Genomic DNA, 25,955 nt, shown 5'->3' on the forward strand with positions numbered 1-25,955 from the left:
TGTTGTGAAAGTTATGATTAGTTTCCGTGTTTGTCTACAATCATAACCATATGTTTCCACTTAAGGTATACAAGCAAACATCTTGTGAAACATACAGGCAGTGAAAAATCTTTCATTACAGAATGAAAATAAAATGCATGGAACTCATTAATTAAAAAAGTCTCAATCTACCAGATATAGAATACTGCACGCAGCGATAGCTGTCCAGGCCTGAAGATAAATAAAATAGGCACACAATGTGTACTGTTCTTTATGGTTCACATTTATGCTCCAGATTTTCCCACTACAATAGGTCATTTTGTTGGTTACATCATAACGAAACAGCATTATGCCTTCTGGATAACACCTAAACCCTCTAGAAACAAGGCATACATTGTCATAATAATCAAATAACATAATCATTTCACAGTTAATGTCAGCTCATGGCAACTGATGTTTCACTGTCTGACACGAACTGTTATTAAAGACAGTTGGCTTTAACAGCATGCTGCTAGCCATAATAGTAACCATGGGCTAGTAATAGCTGCAAGCCAAAAGAGTAACTGTTGGCTAACAGTAACTGCTAGCAATAACGGCAACTTTTGGGTTACAGCATATTGGCCATATAGTGGGCCCTAAGCAATGGTGTAACTGATGCCAGAGGCTGTCGTCAACTGAGGTGGAATAAATGTTAATGTTTTAGGTAATTATTATGCAAGTATCATGTAAGCCTTTTCAGGGAGGTTTTGAGTGTTTCGGATTTAGGTAGGTAGCATGCCTCGACAGAATTGTGATAAACACTTTGCTGAACAATTTGTTTAATTATGAATTGTACGCTTGATTTTATATTCTACACAGCTCAATATATGGTAATAAAAAATAAACAGTGGAGCAAATGTTGTAGTAAAACAAGTTATCAATCTTTTTTGGACTTTTATTATAAAGAACAGTGATATTTGAAGACAACTAGGATCAGTTTAAATAAAATTTGTCAAATAAACTTTCATAATTTTTAACAAAAATAATACTGTAGCTATTGGTGTCTTTTTCAAATGAACCATGAAAATGGAGTGTTGTTTTAAGGCCAACAGTACAAGTTTCTACAACAGATTTGTTTAGAGAAAGTCAAATGGGTATCTCAGTCATTCAGGGTGGAGATTGGATGCATATTTACATTGAAGCATTTATTTAGAATTTGATTTGAATACATTTATCAATAAAAAATCTCTTCTCTCTCCCAATCCACATCTCCCTAATCCACCTCTCCCCCTCTCCTCCTCTCTCCCTTTCATAATACATCCATGCAGCTTGGTCAAATGTTTCCTCTTTGTCTCTATGGGTGTCTTCTCAACCTCTGGGGTGCATTCTGAGGTGATCCGTTGGTTGTGCCGTTGTTTAGCAGAGCGCACCCAGTGGTCTGACACACGCCTGGGACTCCTCGTAGTCCTGGGTGACCTCTCAGTCCAGGCCGGCCTACATGGCCTCTCTCGCCCTCTCGTCCTGGTGTGCCATTGAAGGCTCTGCCAGGTCTTCCACGTTGGCCTGGTGGATAAAGAAGTGGAAATTCATTTTCAGTGGGTAAAGAATGACTGTGCCTACGAACTACTACACGGCTTTGAGAGTTTGCAGTAGACTTTATATTGACTTCCCATCTACTTTTCATTGTAAATAAATGAAATGTTGCAACATCTGCTTACCAAGAAACCGGCATCTGTTGTTATATAATGATTACAATAGAACTGGGCCCATCAAAGCTGTTGTTGGATTTCCTTTGCTATGCTGTAAACCATTATTCAGACAATAAAAAGGATGCAGAATGAAATGTTGCGTTACCCTTTGGTCCCTGGTCTCCGATGTAGCCAGGTAGGCCATGGCCCTCTGCTCCCTTATCTCCTTGATCTCCTTGATCCCCTAGGAACCAGACACAATGTTTTCACAGCATGAAGGACAACAGGAAAACACATGATATGTACCACCCCTGACAGTGCATGCCCCTGGGACTAAGCTGGTACACAGGAACAAGCAGTTCATGTTGATTAACGACCATGTGTGTTACTGAGATCATCACCGGAGAGATGTATAAAAACGCCTTGTAAATATTCTTTGATTTCATTAGTTTGGCTTGGGGAATGTACCATAAGTGTGACGTCATGCTAGGCCCTAAAGCAATACATTATAATTCCCCACGAGAACATACACAATGACATACTTAGTTAAGTTCAGAGCCATATACATAGACAGAGTTGGGTCAGGTTTTAGAACAGCTGCCATGTTAGCACCTTTATTCTTGAAATGTTGGTGATGTAACAATACAATAATGCCTCTGATAGTTCCCTATGAAATGTTGGTGATGTAACAATACAATAATGCCTCTGATAGTTCCCTATGAAATGTTGGTGATGTAACAATACAATAATGCCTCTGATAGTTCCCTATGAAATGTTGGTGATGTAACAATACAATAATGCCTCTGATAGTTCCCTATGAAATGTTGGTGATGTAACAATACAATAATGCCTCTGATAGTTCCCTATGAAATGACCCACAGACATTTTTATTGATTAGCATTAGGTATAAACTGAACTGTGTTCTCGTGTCAACAAACATTCTGTTTTTACTGGACATCTTCATAGGTTTAGAAAACTATGAGAAATAAACAGCACAGGAAGTGTCAATTATTGCTTAGCAACGGCTAAGGAGGAGAAAGTGGCGCTCTCGGGAGGTTAAGACAGAAATCGTATTGGCCCAACTCTCTCTCTATATATGACTGTTTATCTATGTTACGTCTGCTCCATTCAACTTTTGGTTGTCATGGTATTTCTTTGCATATTTGTAGGCAAAATGAGAACCAGTTATGTGTACTTTTCAACAAATATGTATTGTTGCATGTCATAGAAACGACTAATCTAAACATACTGTCATGGTGAACAGCAATGGCTTATATATAGACATACATTTTCAGATATTGCATCAAAGGAATGCTGAGATCAATTTCGTTCTGGCAGTCATTCATTTGTACAGTATTTCTCACCTGGCTGTCCTTGTTGGCCTGCGTCTCCTACCTCCCCATAGAATCCTGGTTGTCCGATCTCTCCATTCACACCGGCAATACCATCACCACCCTAGAAACACAACAACCAAAATACTCTTAAGTGAGGTGAGCTTTGACAGAGATAAAATATTAGATATTTACATGATAAGGTTATCGCAGGCCAAAACATGGGGCTTGACAGGAGTATTTTTAGACATTTGTGTCTTTATGAACTTGAAAGACTCTGTGGTTTGAAAATGTTAGTATAGGAAACATGAACAGAGTCTGTCTTAATGCTTAATAATTGTGGAAAAGGCTTTCCACTCCAGGGATGCTGGTGAATCCCTCCAAGAACCGATCAACACAGAGCAAGTGCCTCTTCTGCGACTTCTTATTTGTCTTCACGGGAACATGGAAAGTCTGAATGTTTTCATTCCAACCTATACTGCCAAATATTTCAGCTCTCTCACTCAAAGTGCTTCCAATATGTAAGCATTTTACTTGGCCCGGGGAGACACAGAAACATAATAACGTATGGAGTGTGCACTTCAACAGTGTTCCTGAGCAAAATGACCTATTAATTAATATTCATGGTTTCCTACAGACAGTGTCTATGTTCAGATGTTAGAGGATTTTTAATCATTAAAAATCGCACAAGAAATATTCCAGGCATTGACTTTGGGTTTCACACACACGCACACGCACACGCACACACACACACACACACACACACACACACACACACACACACACACACACACACACACACACACACACACACACACACACACACACACACACACACACACACACACACACACACACACTGACAGCATAGTAACCCCCTAACATATGACACTCACTGGAGGTCCCGGGGGTCCCTTTTGTCCAGAAGGACCGGGGGCACCCAAGGGGACGTCTCCGTAGAGTGGGCACACGGCGGCACACGTCCTCTTCACCGAGTTAGCAAAGGTGGACATCTGTTCCAGCACCACTCTTTTGCAGACCTCAATCACGTGTTGTGCGGAGAGGGTTGGGCCCTGTGGAAACAAATCATGACTGCATCCATCACTTGGGACAACGACAACCCGATAAGGAATATGACAGAACAGGAAAGGCTGGGCAAGGCTGGCACAACCAGCAGCATGCAGGGCTCTGTGAGGAAATGGGTGGGTTATGTAATGAACAGTGAGAAAACACAGCCAACAATATTTCGTTTAGGCTCATTATAGATTTACAGCCATACAAAATGCAACCCTTGCTGCGAGTCACAAAAAAACCAACACTAATGAGAAACCATTTACAAGAATTCTCGACACCGCATTGATACCACACATGGTCTAACAACATGTACATCAATCTCCCCTGACTCAAAGTAGAGGAGAGATTGACTGCATCACTACTGGTCTTTGCGAGAGGTATTGACGTGTTAAAAGTACCGAACTGTCTGTTCAATCGGTTAACACCCAGCTCAGACACTCATACATACCCTACAAGACATGCCACCAGAGGTCTCTTCACAGTCTCCAAGTCCAGAACAGAGGCAAGGAAACACACAGTACTACATAGAACCATGACTACATGGAACTCTCTTCCACCTCAGGTAACTCAAGCTAACAGTAACATTATTTTAAAAATAGATAAAACAACCTCAAAACACAAAGCAGACTGTGAAGAGAGACACACACACACACACACACACACACACACACACACACACACACACACACACACACACACACACACACACACACACACACACACACACACACACACACACACACACACACACACACACACACACACACACACATTCTACACACACCAACACATTATTCTTAGTAATGTAATGTAGTATTGTAATGCAGTAATGGAGCAATATAAATTTGTATAATGCACAATGTTTTGTTTAATGTAATGTTTTATCTCTGTGTGGACCCCAGGAAGAGTAGCTGCTGCCTTGGCAACAGCTAATGGAGATCCTAATCAAATACTATATTTTAAATATGCCAATCGCTACAATGACTAAGTCTGTCAGAACAGCTTTGATGAGGTTAGGGTGGGGTATCTGTGAAATGTCTTTTATCAAAGAAAACAGAGATACGTAGCTGGCAGAGGAGGCTGGTGGGAGGAGCTATAGGAGGACAGGCTCATTGTAATGGCTGAAATTGAATAAATGGAACAATATCAAACACATCAAACATATGGAAACCTCATGTTTAATTCCATTCCAGCCATTACAATGAGCCCATTCTCCTATAGCTCCTCCCACCAGCCTCCTCTGGTAGCTGGCATATTGTTGTGATGCAGGTTGGAAATATGGTGACTTGTTTTAATGGATCAGTCAGTGCTACAGTAACATGCACACTGATGGGAACCAGTAGAATTGTTCTTTATACAACACAATTGAAAGCAGGTTCCAGTCTCTCTAACGACTAGGCGTTGATGAGTCATCCACTGCATGTGTGACTTTATGTGTTTTACTATGTGAGTCACAGCTGAGTAAAGATAATACTGACTTCGTCCTTTTTTCCATTTCAGACCCAGACAGTCAATAAATAGGCCTACTTCGATTTCAAACGTTTATATGGCACTCGCCCAAAACAAAGTAAGTTACTTGACCATTTCAGATCGTGGTGGACATGGCCGTCTCTGTACTTACCGGTGGCCCTGGCGGCCCCTGAAATCCGACTGGTCCTCCATCGCCACGGACCCCCTTTGTTCCGACTGGGCCTGTGCGTCCAGGCTCGCCCCCTGGCCCACGCTTCCCCCAGCCACCGTGGGGACCCTGTGCACCCGCGTCTCCAACCTAGATCACAGACAGAGCATCAAGGGACATGTTCTGTAATACATACACAAGCTACTGATAGGTTAGGTAGTAAGCTGCCCACGACAACAATCTCTCTCACACAGTGCTCATTTGGTAGAATAACTAGACACAGCATTACGAGACATTGTGTGCAGGTAGCCTAGCGGTTAAGCACATTGGGCTAGTAACTGAGAGGTCTCTGGTTCAAATCCCAGAGCCGACTAAGTGAATAATGTTCCCTTGAGCAAGGCACTCAATGCTCTGGATAAGAGTGTCTGCTAATATATGTAAAATGTCTCATGAAATAAGATATGGCTGTGTAGAAATCCAGATCTTGACTATAATCCATCTTACGCAATGACTGTTGTCTCCATTTTGTTTTATGTGACTATTGTACTACAAAGCAAAGAAACGATATCTTACCTCGCCTTTGGGGCCCTTTTCTCCTTTTTCTCCCTGTGGAAAGTAAGAAACCCCAGAGTGAATGCAGTTAGATAACTTGGGCTTCGTGACTACTGCTCAAAATGAAGTAGATACAATTTAATATAATGAAATGTGTATATGAAAAAACAAAGCAATAGTATAAGTACCGTTTCACCATTGACACCTTGGATCCCTTCAATGCCTATATCTCCCTGGAAGATACAATTGAAACAAAACTTGATTAGGATGGCCTGGCATCTTTTTCACAGGCTGTCTGTCTGAACATGTAGTCCTCGTGGACTGAAACGCAACACAGCATTTCCTTTGACTCTAATTCATTTGATGTTTAGGACAGCGTTTATCTCACATCCATTCATCACCACTACTCTTTGATGGCCCGCAAATATTTGCTTTCTTCTTCTTCTTCTCATCCAGGAGCAGGATGTGTGTGTGTGTGTGTGTGTGTGTGTGTGTGTGTGTGTGTGTGTGTGTGTGTGTGTGTGTGTGTGTGTGTGTGTGTGTGTGTGTGTGTGTGTGTGTGTGTGTGTGTGTGTGTGTGTGTGTGTGTGTGTGTGTGTGTGTGTGTGTGTGTGTGTGTGTGTGTGTGTGTGTGTGTGTGTGTGTGTGTGTGTGTTAGTGTGTAGTCAGGATGTGTGTGTGTGTGTGTGTGTGTATGTGTGTGTGTGTAGTGAATGTGTCTCCAGAGTCCTTTGCCTCTGTCCTGATGGATGGCAAATGTCAAATGAACATGTACTTCAGAAATACTGCAAAAACTACTTTGGTTTATAGGGGACCTAATGTTCCAACATGCTCTATGTTTTTAACAGCAGGCCACTCCGTGTCTCCCTTTAGACTATGTATCCATGTGTCTATGGGGCGGCAGGTAGCCTAGCGGTTAAGAGTGTTGGGCCAGTAACTGAACGGTTGCTGGTTCCAATCCCTGAGCTGACTATGTGAAAAATCTATCACTTCTGTAAATGGATCTGGTTAAGAGTGTCTGCTTAAATGTATCAGTCTGCATAAAAATTATACTCAGTATCTGATGTCTAACTCTATTTAGTGTTACTGGGAAAGTGTTAGATTTTTATTTTTTATTAAGCATTATTGAGGTTGTGTGTATAATAAAATGAAATAACATGATTCAGACTTTCGAGAAAAAGGTTTGTGCAAATAATGATTTACATCTTATAATCCCTTGATACATTTCCTAATCCGTTGAGCATTTTCAGCGCATTTAAAGCCAGCACGAAAGGCTCCTGAAATAGGTTATATTCGGATTTGAGAGCTGACACTGGAAGGAGAACAGAGAAGCCCATGGTTTTACTCACACACACGTTGTAGTCTGACGCCACTACGAGCCAACTAATGATGCAGCCAACATGGAGTGATGCTATGCACTGCAGTACAGTGGGGATTGTCTCGCATCAGACAAGATCAAGCCTCAAAAACGAGTTGAAAGTCAGATGTTTGATCTAACTACATCAGGGGTTCTATGGAATGGGAGACTGTGGTTTAACACCGTGGAAGAATGTTTCCTAATGCATGAAAAGACGCATTGATTTTATAACGAATAACGCACATGTGATTGAGAGGATTGTAAGAAAACCATCCTGTAAACACCTATAACAGGTCCCATCCAGACCACATAGTACAAAGCAAGCTTTGAGTTTGGTATCAGCAGCCAATTAAATAGCTAGAACAGGCTGTGAACAGACTCCTGGGGGAAGTTTAGCACCAACGTTAACTTCCGGTCCAGATGGGGATAGAATAGGATATTCTGGATGAAGAGCCAAGGCTCTGGGAAAGCCAATGTGTCACAGCTAGTGAACATGCCACGAGAGAACAGGATATCCAATCAGGTGGGGAGAACTAAGTGAATCGTCCGCTTGTTTGTTTGTTCCGCCCTGGTCATGGGGGTTGACGTGGGGTTGTTGACAGGTGAATGGGGGGTAGTGGGCTACAGAAGATCTCTCAGTGGTGACACATGAAACCACAAGAACTGGCAGCAGTAACATAGCCATTGTATCAGGCTGCTATGTATCAGACCAGAAAGGACAGGTCATATATTTTGTCTGTGTACATCTCTGGATATTGATCTAGTGCAGCGATTGGCAAAAGGCGTACCTCCAGTGATTTTTGTTCTTCAAATAGGGGGATTGGTTTGCTCAAAAAGACTGTAAAATCACCAGGAATTTGGCTAAAATGAGTTTAATTTAGCAAATATGTTCCGAAGTAATCCCATGTATAAAAATAAATGGCTTAGTTGTTGTCTTACTGTAGATGTGGACTCCGGAACATCCACTCCTCCAAAAATCGTCTGCGGCTGAACTAGTCGACTACCCCTAGGCTAGTGTTTCATTTGACCTCTTTGTGACTGTTTTTGTAATAGTCGGAAAGTGTTGGTACTGTGTTGAATACAGTAGCAAGTCTCATTATCAAGTCAGTTAATTTCGAAGATGTGCTTTTATGTAAAATTCTGAAGAACGTCATCCGAACTCACTGGCACTTATATAGGTATTGGTACCAGTTCCACCTTAGCTTTGATACCACAGACAATGTAATGTTATCGAGGTGTAGACTCTGACTAATTAATGTCTTGACACTTGACTTCATTAATCAAGTCCTAACACACTTCATTACTCGCTACATGTTGCTCTTCTAGCAGTACAGTAGGTGAATAAAGTTGCTTACCTTGGGGCCTGGCCGGCCAGCTACTCCCACATGCCCCTGTTCGAGAAACAACATGTTTTAGTGGTTTAGAGAGAATGAACTTGTATTTCAAAGAGTTTACAAAGAGTCATCCGGAACACTCACGACAGGTCCTGGGGGTCCAATAAATCCGGGTCTTCCTGGCTTTGCTGCTGATCCTTTATAACCTCTGGGGCCCTGGAGAGAGAAACAGGTCTTACATTTAGCAGAGGGGCTACTTTCTTTTCTCTTAAAGGGAAACTCCACTCAAAAAACAATATTTTGGTATTTTTTTCATTGGTGCACTGTTGATACATTCCCAAAAATGTTTTGCATGTCAGCAGTCAAGTTTTCAAGATATTGGACTTTCAAGAAGCAAAGTGTCACCGGCCACATTATCATGACGATACAAAATGCAATGGCTCCGTAAAGTGAGACGTGTGAAGATGTGAAAGCCAACTGTACTTACTGTTTGGCCTTGAGGCCCCATCTCCCCTGCCGGCCCCAGCATTCCTTTCTCTCCCTGTTGAGGGTAAAACCCACATACCTTTATTACCGTATATGAATCAAACTAATGAAAAAGTATTGTTTGTTTCATGAGATAGTTCCGTTACCATTATTCCGAATTGTCCGTTTCTGCCCTCCGGGCCCTGGGGTCCTTGGTAAGCCTTGAGAAGGGACGGAGGATAGCACAGATCAGATACAGACAATAGATAGGGTCCACACCCATCGTGCCATACACAAGGTCAACGCATTAACCGTACACAAGGTCAACGCATTAGCCGCTTTGGATAAAAGCGTCTGCTAAATGGCATTTATTATTTATATTATTGCTAGTGTAAACAGCAACATGGATGATAAAAGACAGTGAACCTACCTCTATTCCTATGTCCCCATCTCTCCCGGGCAAACCAGGATCTCCTATAATGCCCTGTGAAGATATATTGTTATTGATGTTACTAAAAGTTTGCCCATGCTTGTTCATCTCTGAGATTGAAATGTAAATTTCAGTCAGAATAATTAACCTTTTGTCCAATGGTGCCATATCTTCCTTTTGATCCTTGGGTTCCCTGGTGTTGACAAACAAGTTGAGTAATGAGACTGTTGTTATCACTGATATATATATATATATATACATACACACACTGTATATATATGTGTGTATATATATGTAATTTAAGTCATGTACGTCTTTGTATACTGCATATGCTGTAAATATATATTGTTGTTGTTGGTGAATACAGTGGAAGAGGAACTGTTTGCATGTTTAGAAATGAGAGACCCGATTAGGTGCCATACGTACAGGTTTTCCCTTTTCCCCAGCAACTCCTGACTCTCCAGGATCACCTACAACACCCTGCCAAGACAACGTAAAGACAAACCACATGTTTATTCTGTTTCACTGAAATGAGACCAACTTTCCTTTCAATTTGTTCCTGCTTGTTGTGACCGGAGATGTTTTAATGTTTCACTAAGGACGTCTTCATCTACAGTGGAATTAGGAGACATTTGAAAGATAGTTCTTGCCTTGTTAGCTGACCTGCAGATGGTCCTCCCTCTAGGAAATCACTAGGGTTGAAAGTGCTACCGTTACTAACCCAATTTGTTGTGTTGCTATGGTTTGCATACTTAAAACTAATCCCAAACCTGGCCACAGGTACTAAGTTTGTTTGTGGAAAGAGCCAAAGTGCCAAAACATATCTTTCCGCCATGGCCTCGTCTCAACATAAAATTGTATTCATTTCTCTGTGTGCGTGCATAAAGGCTTGGCAGGTGGCAGAAAGTGAATTTACAATTGGTTTATGGGTTGTAGCAGTGTTAATTTCATCAAAAACTAGTGAATAGTGACTAAAATATTTGTCAAACACCTGTTTTTCAGGGACAATTGACGAGACTATAACTGACTAAATAGACCCTGAAAAACTGTTGACTAAAATGAGATAAGACAAAAATTATCTCTGTTCCTAAAATCGGACTACTAAGTGGACTGGGCAAGAGTATTTGGAGAGATTGGGAGTTTTCAGTGATAAGCACTATTCATGACATTGAACAGGAGCTAATGACTGTTTCACCCAGTGTTCTAGTTGAGTCACTAAACCTCGAGTCCAAATCGAGTCCCAAGTATATAATGTATATAAAACGTTTGTGGGAAAAGTGGGAGGTTTGAGTGAGACTACAAATTCAAAGACAGCCTACTTTTCTATACTCAAGGGAGAGAAAAACATAGACATTGTATGAGTCTGTTTGTTTTGTATGTAATATCTATGTAGCCTGAATTAATAATTTACATGGCCAGATTAATAATTTACATGGCCATTGTTACATATTCTTATGTGTGTCCTATTTCTGCTGCTGGGAAGAGAATAGGATGATGTTATGGTTAAATCTCTGTTGGTAAGACAAGGCTATGTTTGTTTGTGCACATGGAAATCAGTGATTTATGTTTACTATAGGCATAGCTGCAGGAAGTAGGAGTGCTGAAAAAAAAAAATATATATATATATATTGAAAAATATATACTTTCTTCACAAAAGTAGTGCCCTGGGCCTTTAATAGTCCTGTATTAGCAGACTGATATACCCGTCTTCAGCACCAGCGCTGGCAAATAAAGTTGTCCACCCCCCAAAAAAGTTTGTCCACCCCCCAAACTACTTCCCGCGGCTATGACTATAGGTTAATAAGACAATACAAATGTGATATTTTAGTCAAAATGACTAACAGGCTGACTACACTGCTCGCGTCGTGTGCGCAAGCGTTGCAAAATAAATGTAGAAATCTAGGTTATTCAATTATTGCACCCACACTGCTCGCGCGCGCCAACGAGAGTCTGCGTTGCCAAGGGCTAAAATAGAAGTCAGTTCTATTTCTGATGCAGATCGCAATGCAAGTCCTGCCTCTCTCATCTCCTCAATGGTTTATAGAAGCAGGTACCCACGTGCCATCTCCTCATTGGTTATACCCACGTGGCTGACTGAAAGATGAACGAAGTCAGTGGCGGTAATGCACCTAATTTATGAAAGTTGCCAATCGCAATATAAAGTCAAGAGAAGAAAAAGCCTGGAAGGAGGAGAGATGACTAGAAATGATTCGGTTGACCATTTTATGTGTGGATTAATTGGCGGAGTAGAGGACCTTGTGCATTTCAGGTAAAATAACAACTCAATGTTTGTATCCCAGGACAAATTAGCTAGCAACAGCAAGCTAGCTAAAAAGGACAAATTAGCTAGCAAGTGCAAGCTAGCTAGCTAAATTGCCATAAATGTTTAGGGCTTTTCGACCTGTCCCCAAATTAATGTAATTGGTTCAGAGTTGTTTTGATATATTTTAACCTGTGTGTCCTGATCGCGTTTGGTGTGGGGGGACAAAATACATTTATGCACGATGGCGCAGGCGCACTGCCGGTTTGGGTTCCGTGAAATAGTAGAGTAAATCTAAAAAAGAGTGCCAAAACTAACACTGGGTTGTAGATACAGTATTATTATTATTATTATTATTACAAGTGGGGTTTGGTGTGAACATGTGTGATGTGGCTCTTAACATACCTGCTTTCCCTGTGACCCAGGAGGTCCTTCAACACCGGAGGCCCCTTCTTCTCCCTACAAACAATACAAGCATAAAATGTTATTGAAAATGTAATAATTCATAGGAGAGAACATGGAAAAATAAGAGTTTCTGGTGGAAAATTATTAAATTATATTCACCTTCACTCCTGTATATCCTGGAATTCCTTCATATCCAAGTGGACCTGGATCACCCTGCAAGAAGACAGAGAAGTTAGTCAATGATGATAAAACCAATGACAAGTGGGATTGATCACTAGTATACTGCAATATGGCTGTGTTTACACAGGCAGTCCAATTCTGATATTTTTGGTAAAAGAGCTGACCTGATTGGTCAAAAGACCAATTTGTGGAAAAGATCAGAATTGGGCTGCCTGTCTAAATGAAGCCTGTCTCCCATCTTTAGAAAGACGTACCGTTTCTCCTTGTACTCCGGTCCCACCCAGCTCTCCAGGTGACCCCTGAGTTCCCTGGAATCATTATTAAAACATTCAAATGAGACCCTCTTAATCTTCTATTAAATAGAACAAGCACGGCACTCAGCAAAATAACACACTCATGAAAAGTAAAAAAAAAAAATATATACTTTTCAACTTGACTACATATGCTCAGAGCCATATGTATTCTATATACAGTACATGTATGGTTCTGCAATGTGCACAATGATGCGTTTAACACACCTAATGGAAGCCTATGGGATTTGAAGAGACCCTATCATCCATTACGAAGGACAACACAACCTACCTTGAAGCCCCCGGCGCCATGTAATCCCTTCAGACCTTTGGGACCTCTGTCGCCCTGAAACACAGTAGCTCGTTAGCACTAATCTGCACCGTGACACCAGAGACCAGCTAAAGAGATGATGGATATGTGTTTGAGGGTGGATTACATCAAGGCCGTGAAGTCCTCTCATCCCCTTGTTCCCGCTGATTCCTGCGATGCCCTGAGGGAGACAGGTTGTTGTTATCCACAGTGCATACACACACACGATAACATACACACTATACACACACATACTGTACACATGGATTTAGTACTGTAGATATGTGGCAGTGGTGGAGTAGGGGCCTAAGGGCACACAGTGTGTTGTGAAATCTGTGAATGTATTGTAATGTTTTTAAAATTGTATAAACTGCCTTAATTTTGCTGGACCCCAGGAAGCGCATCAGCAGCTAATGGAGATCCATAATAAATACAAATACAAATTTCTTCTGACAACTCAACCAGACAGATACAGATCTGATACAGGTCGGGGTCAGATGTCGGGTCTTACCTTAGGGCCTGGCTCTCCAACGTGGCCATAGTCACCTGTCTGTCCCATACCTCCCTGCAACAGAAGAGAAGTTTGAATTAGTTACAAAAGAGACTTGGGAGGGAGACAGTGTGAGCTGTATAGCAGGCGGAAAACCAGATTAGCCAAGATACATAAAAAATATGTAATTCTAGTCAAATGTGCTCTCGCATCATGTAGGACACAGAAGCTCAGCACAGGGACTTTCCTATTTTTCAGTTTCACACAGTGTTCATGTAAAAGCATAAGACTGAACTTAATTAGATGTGAAATAATCAATTATGTCAATGGTGAACTAGAGCAACGTCTCCCAGCTGTCCATTGTGACTGTTATGCAGTAGTCTTGGCCGACGGAATGTGTCTCTGAGTGATGCTATAAACAGATTAGACACTGGATCAACACATTGGAGTTTCCCAATCTGTCAAGTGTGTGGGCATCACAGTAAGGTATATGCATTTCATTGTGGCTTTCAAATGGAACATACAATTTATATCCAAGCGCTTGAAGCTATGATAATAACCATAACATTTCCTTGAAGGAGGAAATCTGAACATGGGCTATTAGGGGATCCAAGTAATACACGATGATCATAATGATGTGTCAAATGTTTACTTTAGACCAAAGATCTTATTAGTGAGCGACAGGCTGAGCCACTGAAACACGGGGTTAGTGTTAACACAATGTAGGCCACAATTTATGACCCGAGGAAAGATGTGTCTTAGTTAAGGGAAAATTGAAACATTTATTCTGTTAGTGTTTCCACACAAATGTCCACATCCTCACTCATATAAGACAACGTGTTGGCCTATGAATTGGGGATATTCCACTTAGTCAACCAACACCGTTGAACAAGACCAACAGTCCTCTGTGCCATGGCACTAGTTTATTTAACCATTTCACCTCAGACCACTCTATGTCAGCTGCTAAGAGGCTAACCTTGGAGACGATAGACACTTTATCCAGAAGCATGACCGTGAACTTTACAACTTTACAGTTTTTTTTAAAGCGATTAGTATGTAGCAGGGGACTAATGGAAGGACCACCCACCGGGACAGACAGTACATATATATCTGAGCCAGGAAATGCCCTCCTCAGGCGCCAGCGGGGGTGGCAGTAAACATGGTTGTTCTCTGTGACTTACGTACTGGCAGGAGGTGAGGGCTCCACTGAGTCTGAGAAGACAGATTTTGGCCCCCAACTGAGCTCCATAAACAGCTTGTCCCCCTCATCCGCCTGCTGTGAGTGAGTACCCAGCATGGCCATTTGTGTGTGTCTGTGTGTCTGTGTGTGTGTGTGTGTGTGTGTGCGTGCGTGTATGAGAGCGCATGCGTGTGTGCTTTGAGTAGTATATGGGCAATTTTTACCCACAGTCTCTCCACCCGAAAGGGCATGTTATATGCCAAGCCAACAACTCATTTCTCATGTACAAGACAAGTCATCTGTCTTTGAAGACCCAATAGAAGCCCTGCACACTATTAGTCACATGTTCTCTGTTCTCTGAGTTGTGGCTCCAGCATACCACCAAGAGCTGGAGCTGCTACATCAAAGAGCTAAATTAGTCTTACAGATGTAGGATCTTTATTTGATCACCCTGTTGCATGACAACCTTCCTGCAATGCAGGACATTTTTAACATGTAGTGTATTGGTTTAAAAAGGCTTCTGAAGTTTGTAATTTCCACTTTGACATTTCAGACTTGATTTTCCCTTCCGATGAAATGTATAAACCTCTACAAAAATGTCCATTAATTATATTTATCATAATAATTTACATTTCCTGTTGCTGCAGGATTATTTTCCTGCTGTAGCAAACTGGCTCAAATGAAGATCCTACACCTGTAACTCAGCCTCAAATGGAACTAATCATGTCTACTGCCTGAAGCCTATAACCAGGGAGGGTTATGTTCACATGGTCAAACATGTAATTGAATCCTGATGCAGTGAGTATGCCATATCCTTTAATTAAACTGCTTAGTAAACATGTTGTCCTCTGCTATGCGCTGGATGGTTCTCTATTGTATTTTAAGAGGTGTTCTGTTCTCAACTCTCTCCACTTTTCTGACAATGACAAAGCATTATTCCTTTAGAGCGCTGAGTGCTATGTAAATGAAGGGCAGTAGAATGATGCTAATAACTATGATGACTGTGATGATGAAATGAGGACTATGATGACTGTGATGATGAAATGATGACTATGATGACTGTGATGATGAAATGATGACTATGGTTACTATGAAGATGAAATGATGACGAAAAAATGATTCACATGTATGAGAACATAACAAGCCACTGTAATAAGTAACACAACATTCATTATTAGAATATTACTCAACTGACTGCTTTCACTGGCTGAGGATTTGTCAAATTCAGATTAATTCTATTAAGTATGAATCTCCTAATGTTTAAGTGAAACCACACAGTCTATGATGCTTTGCCATATTGATCTAAAAGTAATATTATCACTTCCACTTCACGTCCATTGTCGTGCGGTGTTCCCTGTTTCTGCTTCTGTTCCCATCGTGCCGTCTCTCAGTATGTTTCCATTGTATTTTCCACAACTTCACTGCTGTCCCGCAAGCAGGGGTTTTCCTATTTCATTCACACGCAGTTCAATTTAACTCTTTACACTGTACCAACCTCTGTAGTCAATCTGGGGTCTATAGCCCAACATCCAAATGTCTGTCACTGTAAAATCCACAACACCAACAGAGCACAAACATTCTGAATGACAATTAGCACTCATTATTGTTCTAAGTTGTTGACCCTCACTAAACAAAGTTCAACTTAACACTGTAGTGAGAATTGTGCTGTAATGCCCTTACCCAGTTGCCTAGTCTTCCTGGCTCTCCTGTGTTGCCTGGGAGACCTCTGTGACCCTGCAGAAGGAGACATACAGTTGGAGTAGTTAGCATTAGCCTGGACCGCAACCCAGTCATGCCAAGTTGGCTCTCCAGCCTGGTCCAATGCTGTAACCAACTCTTTTATCTATCATTGCCACAAAGGAGTTGGCTAACAGCAGACCGAACAGACTAGACCACCAGGCTAACGGCTCTCAGCTCATTATTCAAAGCAGTGGTGCTGTTATGGGAACTGTATTGGGCTTAGTAGTCACCTTCGGTCCTGGGGGTCCCTGGTTGCCAGGCTGTCCGTGCATACACTTACAGGTGGCCCTTCCTGCTGTCAGGCCAATCTCAGCATGCCCTCCACACTAAACAGAATAGAACAGTAGAGAACTTGATTAGTCAGTCCATCTGCAGAAACAGAAATTGTTATTCTGTCCTGTTCCCCACTCCCTAGAGACAATACACGAACACACAACACACATTTGGGAGAACATAGTCACTGCTATGGGAGACAATGAGAAAAGAGGCTGGATTTAAAGACACACTGTACTGTACGTATCTGTCACTGACGAACATGAACCTGCTGGCAGTCACACCCAACTCACCACACTGGAGAGCTCACAGCAGCCTTCTGAGTAGGCCTTCTCTGGATCACAGGACACATCCATCTGTTGGAGGTCTACCTACAGTACCAGGACACAAGACATTGCGGTCAGTGGGCTTTCATATGAACGCTGAATTGACCATGGAGCATTGATCAATTTATAGACACAACTACAAAATACTGTAGGAAACCCAGCATGATTTGGTTTGAACAGCACAGAACTTACTGAGGCGGAGCGATCTCCCACAGCCCTCTTCACGATAGAGGTGTAACCCTGGCGGATGATGGGTCTAGGATCATCGATGAGCTCCACGCTCACCTCCTCGCAGTCCACCAGCAACTTGACCTTATCGGCCTTGACCTGCAGCGCCAGCTTGTGCCACTCTCCATCAAACAACTTGTCCACCCGGTGGAAGGTGCGTAGCATCTGGGTGCCATGGGGGCTGGTGTAGAAGAAGTCCAGAGAGCGTGTGTCGCCCTGAAAACGGAGGCCCACCTGTTCACGTCCATCGGGGTCGCTGACCTGCCACAAGTTCCAGGACCTCTTGGCGGTGTCCTTCGTCACCTTAAATGTGGCAATGACGGAGTAGTCGGAGGGCAGGCCGTCGGGGTACACATCGCTGTGGCACGACAATCATGGGGTATTAGGAGACACTTAATATAGTTGAAAACATTAAATCATATTTTCATGCAGAACAAGCACTGGCATTTGTAGTGTAATTGTATTTTGAATAAAATGATCAAATACTTTTGAAACAACAGAATCAGTGTTTCACAAGCTTAACGTTGGATACCTTATCCCACTGCTTTTAAACTTCTGCTCGTGGTCTCAAAGCACCCCCCACCCTAGTTGGAAAATGAAGCTCATTCAACCTACCATTAATGTTTTCAATCAGAACAGGCCTGTTGCACAACCTAATTTTATATACCCTCTTCTCTCCCTCTCTGGCTTCCTGTCAGGGCAAATCATTCCTGTTGCCTTTTTGATGCTGTACTTTGTATTTGATGTACAGTAACGCACTTCTGCTACTCAATATAAACATTTCTTAGTTGTCAGGCGTCGAAGGTTGATTGAGGACAGCTTTGCTGGCAACAACACAGAGAAGGAAAATACAGTTGAACTAGTGATGTTCAGTGCCTCCCAGCAACGAGGAGGCAGACAGCATAAATAAGAAAACAAACAGCTGAGTGTGTAGGATATCTATGCCAAGAAAGTGTCAATCAGGGTTTGAGGATAGTTGGGGAAAATCCTTGCCTTTTCCAATTGAACGATGATGTATTTATTGTCAAAGGAAACCCTGGATGATAGGCTGATACACTAATACAACTCATAATGCGTTTTGACTAACAGCACGTCATTATGCTAATCGACAAAGAATCAACTGCTATATTCATCCATTGTGATGACAATGAAATTCCAGTGGTGTTCCACCAGCTGTCCAATGGTGACTATCAAGTGATGAAGCAAAGGCAAATGTTGAGGTTTTTCGTGCCGGAGAGGAAATCAAATTTGTTGTTTGAAGGTGGGCATAATTACACTGAGTGGAAAAACGGCGGAAACCCCACTGGCAAAGAGGCCGAGAAGAAATGATACACATCGCTATTAGATCTCTCATTTGGGTGCATGGTCTTAGCTCACTTTTGCTAGCTCACATCCGAGGAAAGTAGGAAACCTTAAGATAAACATCATTATTTACCATCAGTGAGGAGGAATGACAAAGTCTGGACTTTTTTATCACATATTGATGGAGGAAGAGCACCCGGATCTCCTTAAGGAGGGTTCAACATACTGGACGTCGCAGATAGAAACACCATGAATAGAGCTAATACTTTATCTACATGTTAATGACACATGTATATTCTATAACAACAATTTCCACAATGTTGTACCCTAGTAGATGCACCCCTGGTCTATTGCAGGCCTGTGTCTTCAGTTTGAATATCTGGAAAATTCTGCTTCGGACCACTTTGGAAATAAGTGTTTTCCTGTGTTATCATGTTTTACTGTTATCCTCTGAGATTGTTATCATGTTTTACTGTTATCCTCTGAGATTGTTATCATGTTTTACTGTTATCCTCTGAGATTGTTATCATGTTTTACTGTTATCCTCTGAGATTGTTATCATGCTTTACTGTTATCCTCTGAGATTGTTATCATGCTTTACTGTTATCCTCTGAGATTGTTATCATGTTTTACTGTTATCCTCTGAGATTGTTATCATGTTTTACTGTTATCCTCTGAGATTGTTATCATGCTTTACTGTTATCCTCTGAGATTGTTATCATGCTTTACTGTTATCCTTTGAGATTGTTATCATGCTTTACTGTTATCCTCTGAGATTGTTATCATGCTTTACTGTTATCCTCTGAGATTGTTATCATGTTTTACTGTTATCCTCTGAGATTGTTATCATGCTTTACTGTTATCCTCTGAGATTGTTATCATGCTTTACTGTTATCCTCTGAGATTGTTATCATGCTTTACTGTTATCCTCTGAGATTGTTATCATGCTTTACTGTTATCCTCTGAGATTGTTATCATGCTTTACTGTTATCCTCTGAGATTGTTATCATGTTTTACTGTTATCCTCTGAGATTGTTATCATGTTTTACTGTTATCCTCTGAGATTGTTATCATGCTTTACTGTTATCCTCTGAGATTGTTATCATGTTTTACTGTTATCCTCTGAGATTGTTATCATGTTTTACTGTTATCCTCTGAGATTGTTATCATGCTTTACTGTTATCCTCTGAGATTGTTATCATGCTTTACTGTTATCCTCTGAGATTGTTATCATGTTTTACTGTTATCCTCTGAGATTGTTATCATGTTTTACTGTTATCCTCTGAGATTGTTATCATGCTTTACTGTTATCCTCTGAGATTGTTATCATGCTTTACTGTTATCCTCTGAGATTGTTATCATGCTTTACTGTTATCCTCTGAGATTGTTATCATGTTTTACTGTTATCCTCTGAGATTGTTATCATGTTTTACTGTTATCCTCTGAGATTGTTATCATGCTTTACTGTTATCCTCTGAGATTGTTATCATGTTTTACTGTTATCCTCTGAGATTGTTATCATGTTTTACTGTTATCCTCTGAGATTGTTATCATGCTTTACTGTTATCCTCTGAGATTGTTATCATGCTTTACTGTTATCCTCTGAGATTGTTATCATGTTTTACTGTTATCCTCTGAGATTGTTATCATGTTTTACTGTTATCCTCTGAGATTGTTATCATGCTTTACTGTTATCCTCTGAGATTGTTATCATGTTTTACTGTTATCCTCTGAGATTGTTATCATGTTTTACTGTTATCCTCTGAGATTGTTATCATGCTTTACTGTTATCCTCTGAGATTGAAATGCACATCTTAACATACGTTTTATTTTTAAACATCGTCATCAAATTCCAGTCTATTCAAATCCATTTGGCGTCACTGTGTGCGTGCAGACAGTACCTCATGGTTTTGCGTAGGTGGATGGCGGGGTTCACACGGTAGGCCACTGAATCAGGTTCAGATCCAACCACTTTCCTCACCCCTCTGGACTTAGATACACGGAACTCCTCTAGCATGTCATAACCTCAGAGTAAAAACACGCAGCTCAGTTTTTCACCAATGTCATGTTCAAAGGGTTGAGGATTAAAGTAAGACAATGAATGATGAGGATCTGGATGAAACACATAATTTAAAAAGTCACACATTAGGTTACACAGTGCAATGGGGATGGGCATGTGGAAGGACTGGAAAGTTTAATAAATCAAAAAGATATCTATCGCACAATATGATCAATGGTTATTGGTATTCATGTTACTGGTATTCATGTTACTGATATTCATGTTACTGATATTCATGTTACTGGTATTCAACAGCAGCAAACTTTGTCAATCTAATGTTTTGTGAAATAGTTATTTGTTCAATCAGTGTTGATTTGCAGTAACTGTCACTTAGAACAGTGTAATTGATTACTCACTACAAAAGGATATTACACTTGGCACAACATGAATTTAGTTGACTATCATGACACTCACTCCCACAGTTTAAGGGTCATCATAGAGATCCTATTAAATTATTCAAATTCCTAATTCTATGGGTGTCATTTCATTCAGAAAAAGGGAAGTCTGGATGTTTTTGTGACTTTACAATGACGTCAGTTAGGGTTGGTAGTGATACATTCTGTTAAGCCTAAATCACAGACTGACTGCAGGAAATACTCAAGAAGGGAAGGATGTGTGTTCTTCTGAGAGTGCAATGGTTTTATGTGCCAGTGCTGCTGCCTGCTGGTTATGCAAGAGATAGAGAATACAATTATATTGCATTGCATGGACCACTGTTCATAAGTTCCCGCACCTACCAAGTTTGCCAACATTAGACAGAAAGAAAACATAGACACAGACTTGAGAAAAGCTGTGAATCAATCAACCAATATTACTAAACGCTCAATAAACAGGAAAGAAAATATGTTATGGAAGGGCCTACTTACTTGGTAATTCCTGGCATTTGGTCAATCCAACGAGAGCTAGAAGGACTGGGAAAACCAGCATCTCTTTGAAGGCTGGCATTTTCAAAATGTGATGTGTCAGGGATTATATGTGCCTACAAAAGTACAAGAGAAACTATAATATAATTGAAATGTTAGCCATTTTTCCCAATTAACTTATAGTGAGGAACAGTGCACGTACTGATTTACTATATGTAGACTTAGGCCTATTCAAATCAAATAAATAAAAACTCAACAATAAACATCAATAATAGAAAAAAACAGCAATATTTTGATTCTAGGATACATTTTGACTACATATAACCACAATAATACCCATCATGTCAATCACATATTTTACAGGTTTATGCAGGACTATAAATCACCCTTAAATAGGCTATAAAAATGATGTACTGTAAAAAAGTATGTACTTTTCCATTTGGAATTATATTATGTCATATAATAATATGAAATCAAGTCCACTCAGGCAATAGGGTCGAAAAGTGCCTATACTAACTTGTTCGGTATGGAAGGAGTCACATAATTACTTATGAACCGTTAAAAAAAAATCTATATCAACTTCACGATTATCCAAACAAATAAAATCATACCATATTAAATAATATCATGTACACATAAATGGTGTAAAATACTTAAGTAAAAATACTTTAAAGTACTACTTAAGTCGTTTTTTGGGGTATCTGTACTTTACGATTTACATTTTTGACAACTTTTAATTTTACTTCACTACATTCCTAAAGAAAATGATGTACTTTTTACTCAATACATTTTCCGTTACACCCAAAGTACTCGTTACATTCTGAATTCTTAGCAAGACAGGAAAATGGTCCAATTCATGCACTTATGAAGAGAACATCCCTGGTCAGCCCTACTGCCTCTGATCTGGCGGACTCACTAAACACAAATGCTTAATATGTAAACTATATTTGAGTGTTGTAGTGTGCCCCTGGCTATCCATAAATAAAATAAAAACAAGACAATTGTGCTGTTTGATTTGCTTAATACAAGCAATTTGAAATAATTGATACTTTTACTTTTGATACTTCAGTATATTTACTCAAGTAGTATTTTACCATGTGACTTTTACTTTCACCTGAGTCATTTTCTATTAAGGTATCTTTACTTTTACTCAAGTATGATATTGGGTACTTTTTCCACCACTGGAAAATATCTTGACAATTGCACAGAACTGAGTGAGATATTTCATTTAGTTAAAAGTAGGCTAAAGTTCATTTTGGGTGTTTGACATTTTGATCCCATAAAACAGTACTAATTATAAGAATCAAAACCCGTACAGTAGAATTTACTGTACTGAATTGATGGGGTTATTCTCTTAATCTACTCTTAAATTAGATAAATTACACTTTTTAACGTCAGTAATATTTATCCACAATAAATCAATGGCTTATTGATGGAGCTAAGGTTATCCTTGAGGTTATCCTAGGAAATAGTTCCGACCACAAACAAAATCCACCATCATATTTAAATTAAAGTATTATAAAACATAAATATACCTGTAGATTAATGTAGACAGTATTGTAAAAATCACTCACATATTCTTGAAAAAGAGGCCCCCGATGTGAACTGCAGACTGTTCCTTTACAGTTCCCGCAGTGAGGATGTAACCAATTTTAAAGTGGCATCCCTAGGCCAAACCTTGCCTTAAACAGGAGGATCATTCAATCCAACAGTGGTGGGTCTCAGGAAGACCGGACCCTTGTGCTCCACTCTACCTTCGGTCCCCAGGGGATCTGAAATCTCCCATAGGCCCGTCGCATCTGCTGAAACACACTTCAACGCAAGGGGATTGCTCAGGACAACTGTTAAATCCACCTTTCCTTTTTATACATGCCAGGTGCTCAAGCAAACCCTTGACTATACTATTTTTACACATTATTATTGGTATGGGATATAATAGACTGAATTTAATTGGCGAGGAGCATGCAGCCTGTCCTTTCCTACACATATCATGTCCTCTGAAGCCAGCCTAATAATTATTTAGCAATGAATAGGCTAATTCTTGTTTGCATGTTAACTTGTCACAGTTCACATATTATTTTCATTACTGTAGGCCGCTTTTATAATAATTATTTTGTCAAATAAAATGTGAAATGAAACTGTTTTTGGTTAGATGACCACCTTCCCAGGACAGTCAGCCTTTGTGCCGATTCCCACTGGTAGAAACGTGTAGTATGTCGAGGCCAAGCGCGAGGAGCGTTATGCAAACATTCTTCATGCAGAGAATGATGCTGGGAATACCATTAACCCAAACCGCATATATGTGGGGTGTATTGGGCCAATGGGGCCTAACATAAATTAGCGTTGGATTGGTACAATACACCCTCCTTATGGACCTTCGCTGATCAGAATTATATTCAGTTGTATCACTTTTTTTTTGTGGTACACACCTTGGCATTAAAGTCACAGTCTGTAGATTTTATACAAATGAAATACAACCCATTTATTTGCTCCTTTGTTTACATTTCTGTTGACCCACAGATGATATGGGTGGCCTGTATAGGCCAGTTATTGAGCCAAGCTAAAGTTGTCTCTAATTTGACATTAATGGGATTAGCACCATTATCACAGCCCTTAAATTTGAAAGAGACAAAAGTTGATATGATCTGAGCGATTTCGAAGGGGATTGAATGATCTGTAAGAAACGCATATACGGACCATGTTGAAATGTAACAGTTCAAGTTTCCACATTTTCCAAAATTCAAGGATTCTTGGGTGAAACTGTATCTATCGACTGATGAAATGTAGTTGGCCTATTTATAGAGCACTCTAGCTCATGTGGCCTATATAAAGTAGTCTATATAAAGTAGCCTACATAAAGTAGCCTACATAAAGTACTCTATATAAAGTAGTCTATATAAAGTAATCTATATAAAGTAGTCTATATAAAGTAGTTCATCTAAAGTAGCCTATAAAAAGTAGTCTATATAAAGGATCCTATATAAAGTCTCCTACATAAAGTAGTCTATATAAAGTAGCCAATATAATGTAGTCTATATAATGTAGTCTATATAAAGTAGTCTATATAAAGTAGCCAATATAATGTAGTCTATATAATGTAGTCTATATAAAATAGCCTATATACAGTATTCTATATAATGTAGACTATATAAAGTAGTCTATACAAAGTAGCCTGTATAAAGTAGTCTATACAAAGTAGCCTGTATAAAGTAGTCTATATAAAGTAGCCTACATAAAGTAGCCTACATAAAGTAGTCTATATAAAGTAGTCTATATAAAGTAGTCTATATAAAGTACTCTACATAAAGTAGCCTACATAAAGTACTCTATATAAAGTACTATATATAAAGTAGCCTATATACAGTATTCTATATAAAGTAGACTATATAAAGTAGTCTATATAAAGTAGTCTATATAAAGTAGCCTACATATAGCCTTATTCTAAAGTTGATTTAATAGTTTTTTCCTCTCATCAATCTACACACAATATACCCCATATGACAAAACAAAAACAGGTTTTTAGAAATGTTTCCAAATTATTAAAAATAAAAAACTGAATTATCACATTTACATAAGTATTCAGACCCTTTACTCAGTACTTTGCTGAAGCACCTTTGGCAGCAATTAAAGCCTTGAGTCTTCTTGAGTATGACGCTACAAGCTTGGCACACATGTATTTGGGGAGTTTCTCCCATTCTTCTATGCAGATCCACCCAAGCTCAGTCAGGTTGGATGTGGAGCATCGCTGCACAGCTATTTACAGGTCTCTCCAGAATTGTTCGATCGGGTTTAAGTTCGGGCTCTGGCTGGGCCACTCAAGGACATTCAGAGACTTGTACAGCAGCCACTCCTGCGTTGCCTTGGCTATGTGCTTAGGGTTGTTGTCCTGTTGGAAGAAGAACCTTCGCCCCAGTCTGAGGTCCTGTGTGCACTGGAGCAGGTTTTCATCAAGGATCTCTCTGTACTTTGCTCCATTCATCTTTCCCTCGATCCTGACAAGTCTCCCAGTCCCTGCCACTGAAAAACATCCCCACAGCATGATGCTGCCACCACCATGCTTCACCGTAGGGATGGTGCCAGGTTTCCTACATACGTGACGCTTGGCATTCAGGCCAAAGACTTCAATCTTGATATCATCAGACCAGAGAATCTTGTTTCTCATCGTCTGAGAGTCCTTTAGGTGCCTTTTGGCAAACTCCAAGCAGGCTGTCATGTGCCTTTTACTGAGGTGTGGCAATCTGG

At 40.3% G+C, this 25,955-nt stretch overlaps 1 protein-coding gene across 3 annotated transcripts; it reads right to left on the bottom strand.

The window, feature by feature from the left end:
• Window positions 1–898: 898 nt before the first annotated feature.
• On the bottom strand, window positions 899–23,549 carry LOC139580463 (collagen alpha-1(IX) chain). 3 transcript variants are annotated; one of them, XM_071409152.1, is made up of 27 exons: window positions 23,288–23,549; window positions 21,717–21,829; window positions 20,693–20,816; window positions 17,454–17,847; window positions 17,229–17,306; window positions 16,893–16,988; window positions 16,603–16,656; window positions 13,764–13,817; window positions 13,380–13,433; window positions 13,235–13,288; window positions 12,907–12,960; window positions 12,632–12,685; window positions 12,473–12,526; window positions 10,234–10,287; window positions 9,956–10,000; window positions 9,808–9,861; window positions 9,545–9,598; window positions 9,400–9,453; window positions 9,057–9,128; window positions 8,934–8,969; window positions 6,410–6,454; window positions 6,243–6,275; window positions 5,673–5,819; window positions 3,874–4,050; window positions 3,011–3,101; window positions 1,813–1,890; window positions 899–1,521 (listed from the first exon to the last, which is right to left on the bottom strand). In XM_071409152.1, the coding sequence occupies exons 2-27, from the start codon at window positions 21,793–21,795 to the stop codon at window positions 1,313–1,315; spliced, it is 2,298 nt and encodes a 765-aa protein (XP_071265253.1). In that variant the 5' UTR covers window positions 21,796–21,829; window positions 23,288–23,549; the 3' UTR covers window positions 899–1,312. The 3 variants fall into 3 exon arrangements, with proteins under 3 accessions (XP_071265253.1, XP_071265254.1, XP_071265255.1); XM_071409153.1 differs by having other exon boundaries at window positions 21,717–21,849; XM_071409154.1 differs by having other exon boundaries at window positions 23,249–23,549.
• Window positions 23,550–25,955: the final 2,406 nt, after the last annotated feature.

Source organism: Salvelinus alpinus, chromosome 7 (assembly GCF_045679555.1).
Source record: "Salvelinus alpinus chromosome 7, SLU_Salpinus.1, whole genome shotgun sequence".
Classification (NCBI taxonomy): domain Eukaryota; kingdom Metazoa; phylum Chordata; class Actinopteri; order Salmoniformes; family Salmonidae; genus Salvelinus; species Salvelinus alpinus.

Coding starts and splice junctions, on each gene's coding strand:
- LOC139580463 (XM_071409152.1), bottom strand. CDS start 21,795: ATGCCAGCCTTCAAAGAGATGCTGGTTTTCCCAGTCCTTCTAGCTCTC. Junction 9,862..9,955: donor ATGGCACCATTGGACAAAAG/GTTAATTATTCT, acceptor ATATCTTCACAG/GGCATTATAGGAGATCCTGG. Junction 9,599..9,807: donor ATGGGGACATAGGAATAGAG/GTAGGTTCACTG, acceptor TCCCTTCTCAAG/GCTTACCAAGGACCCCAGGG.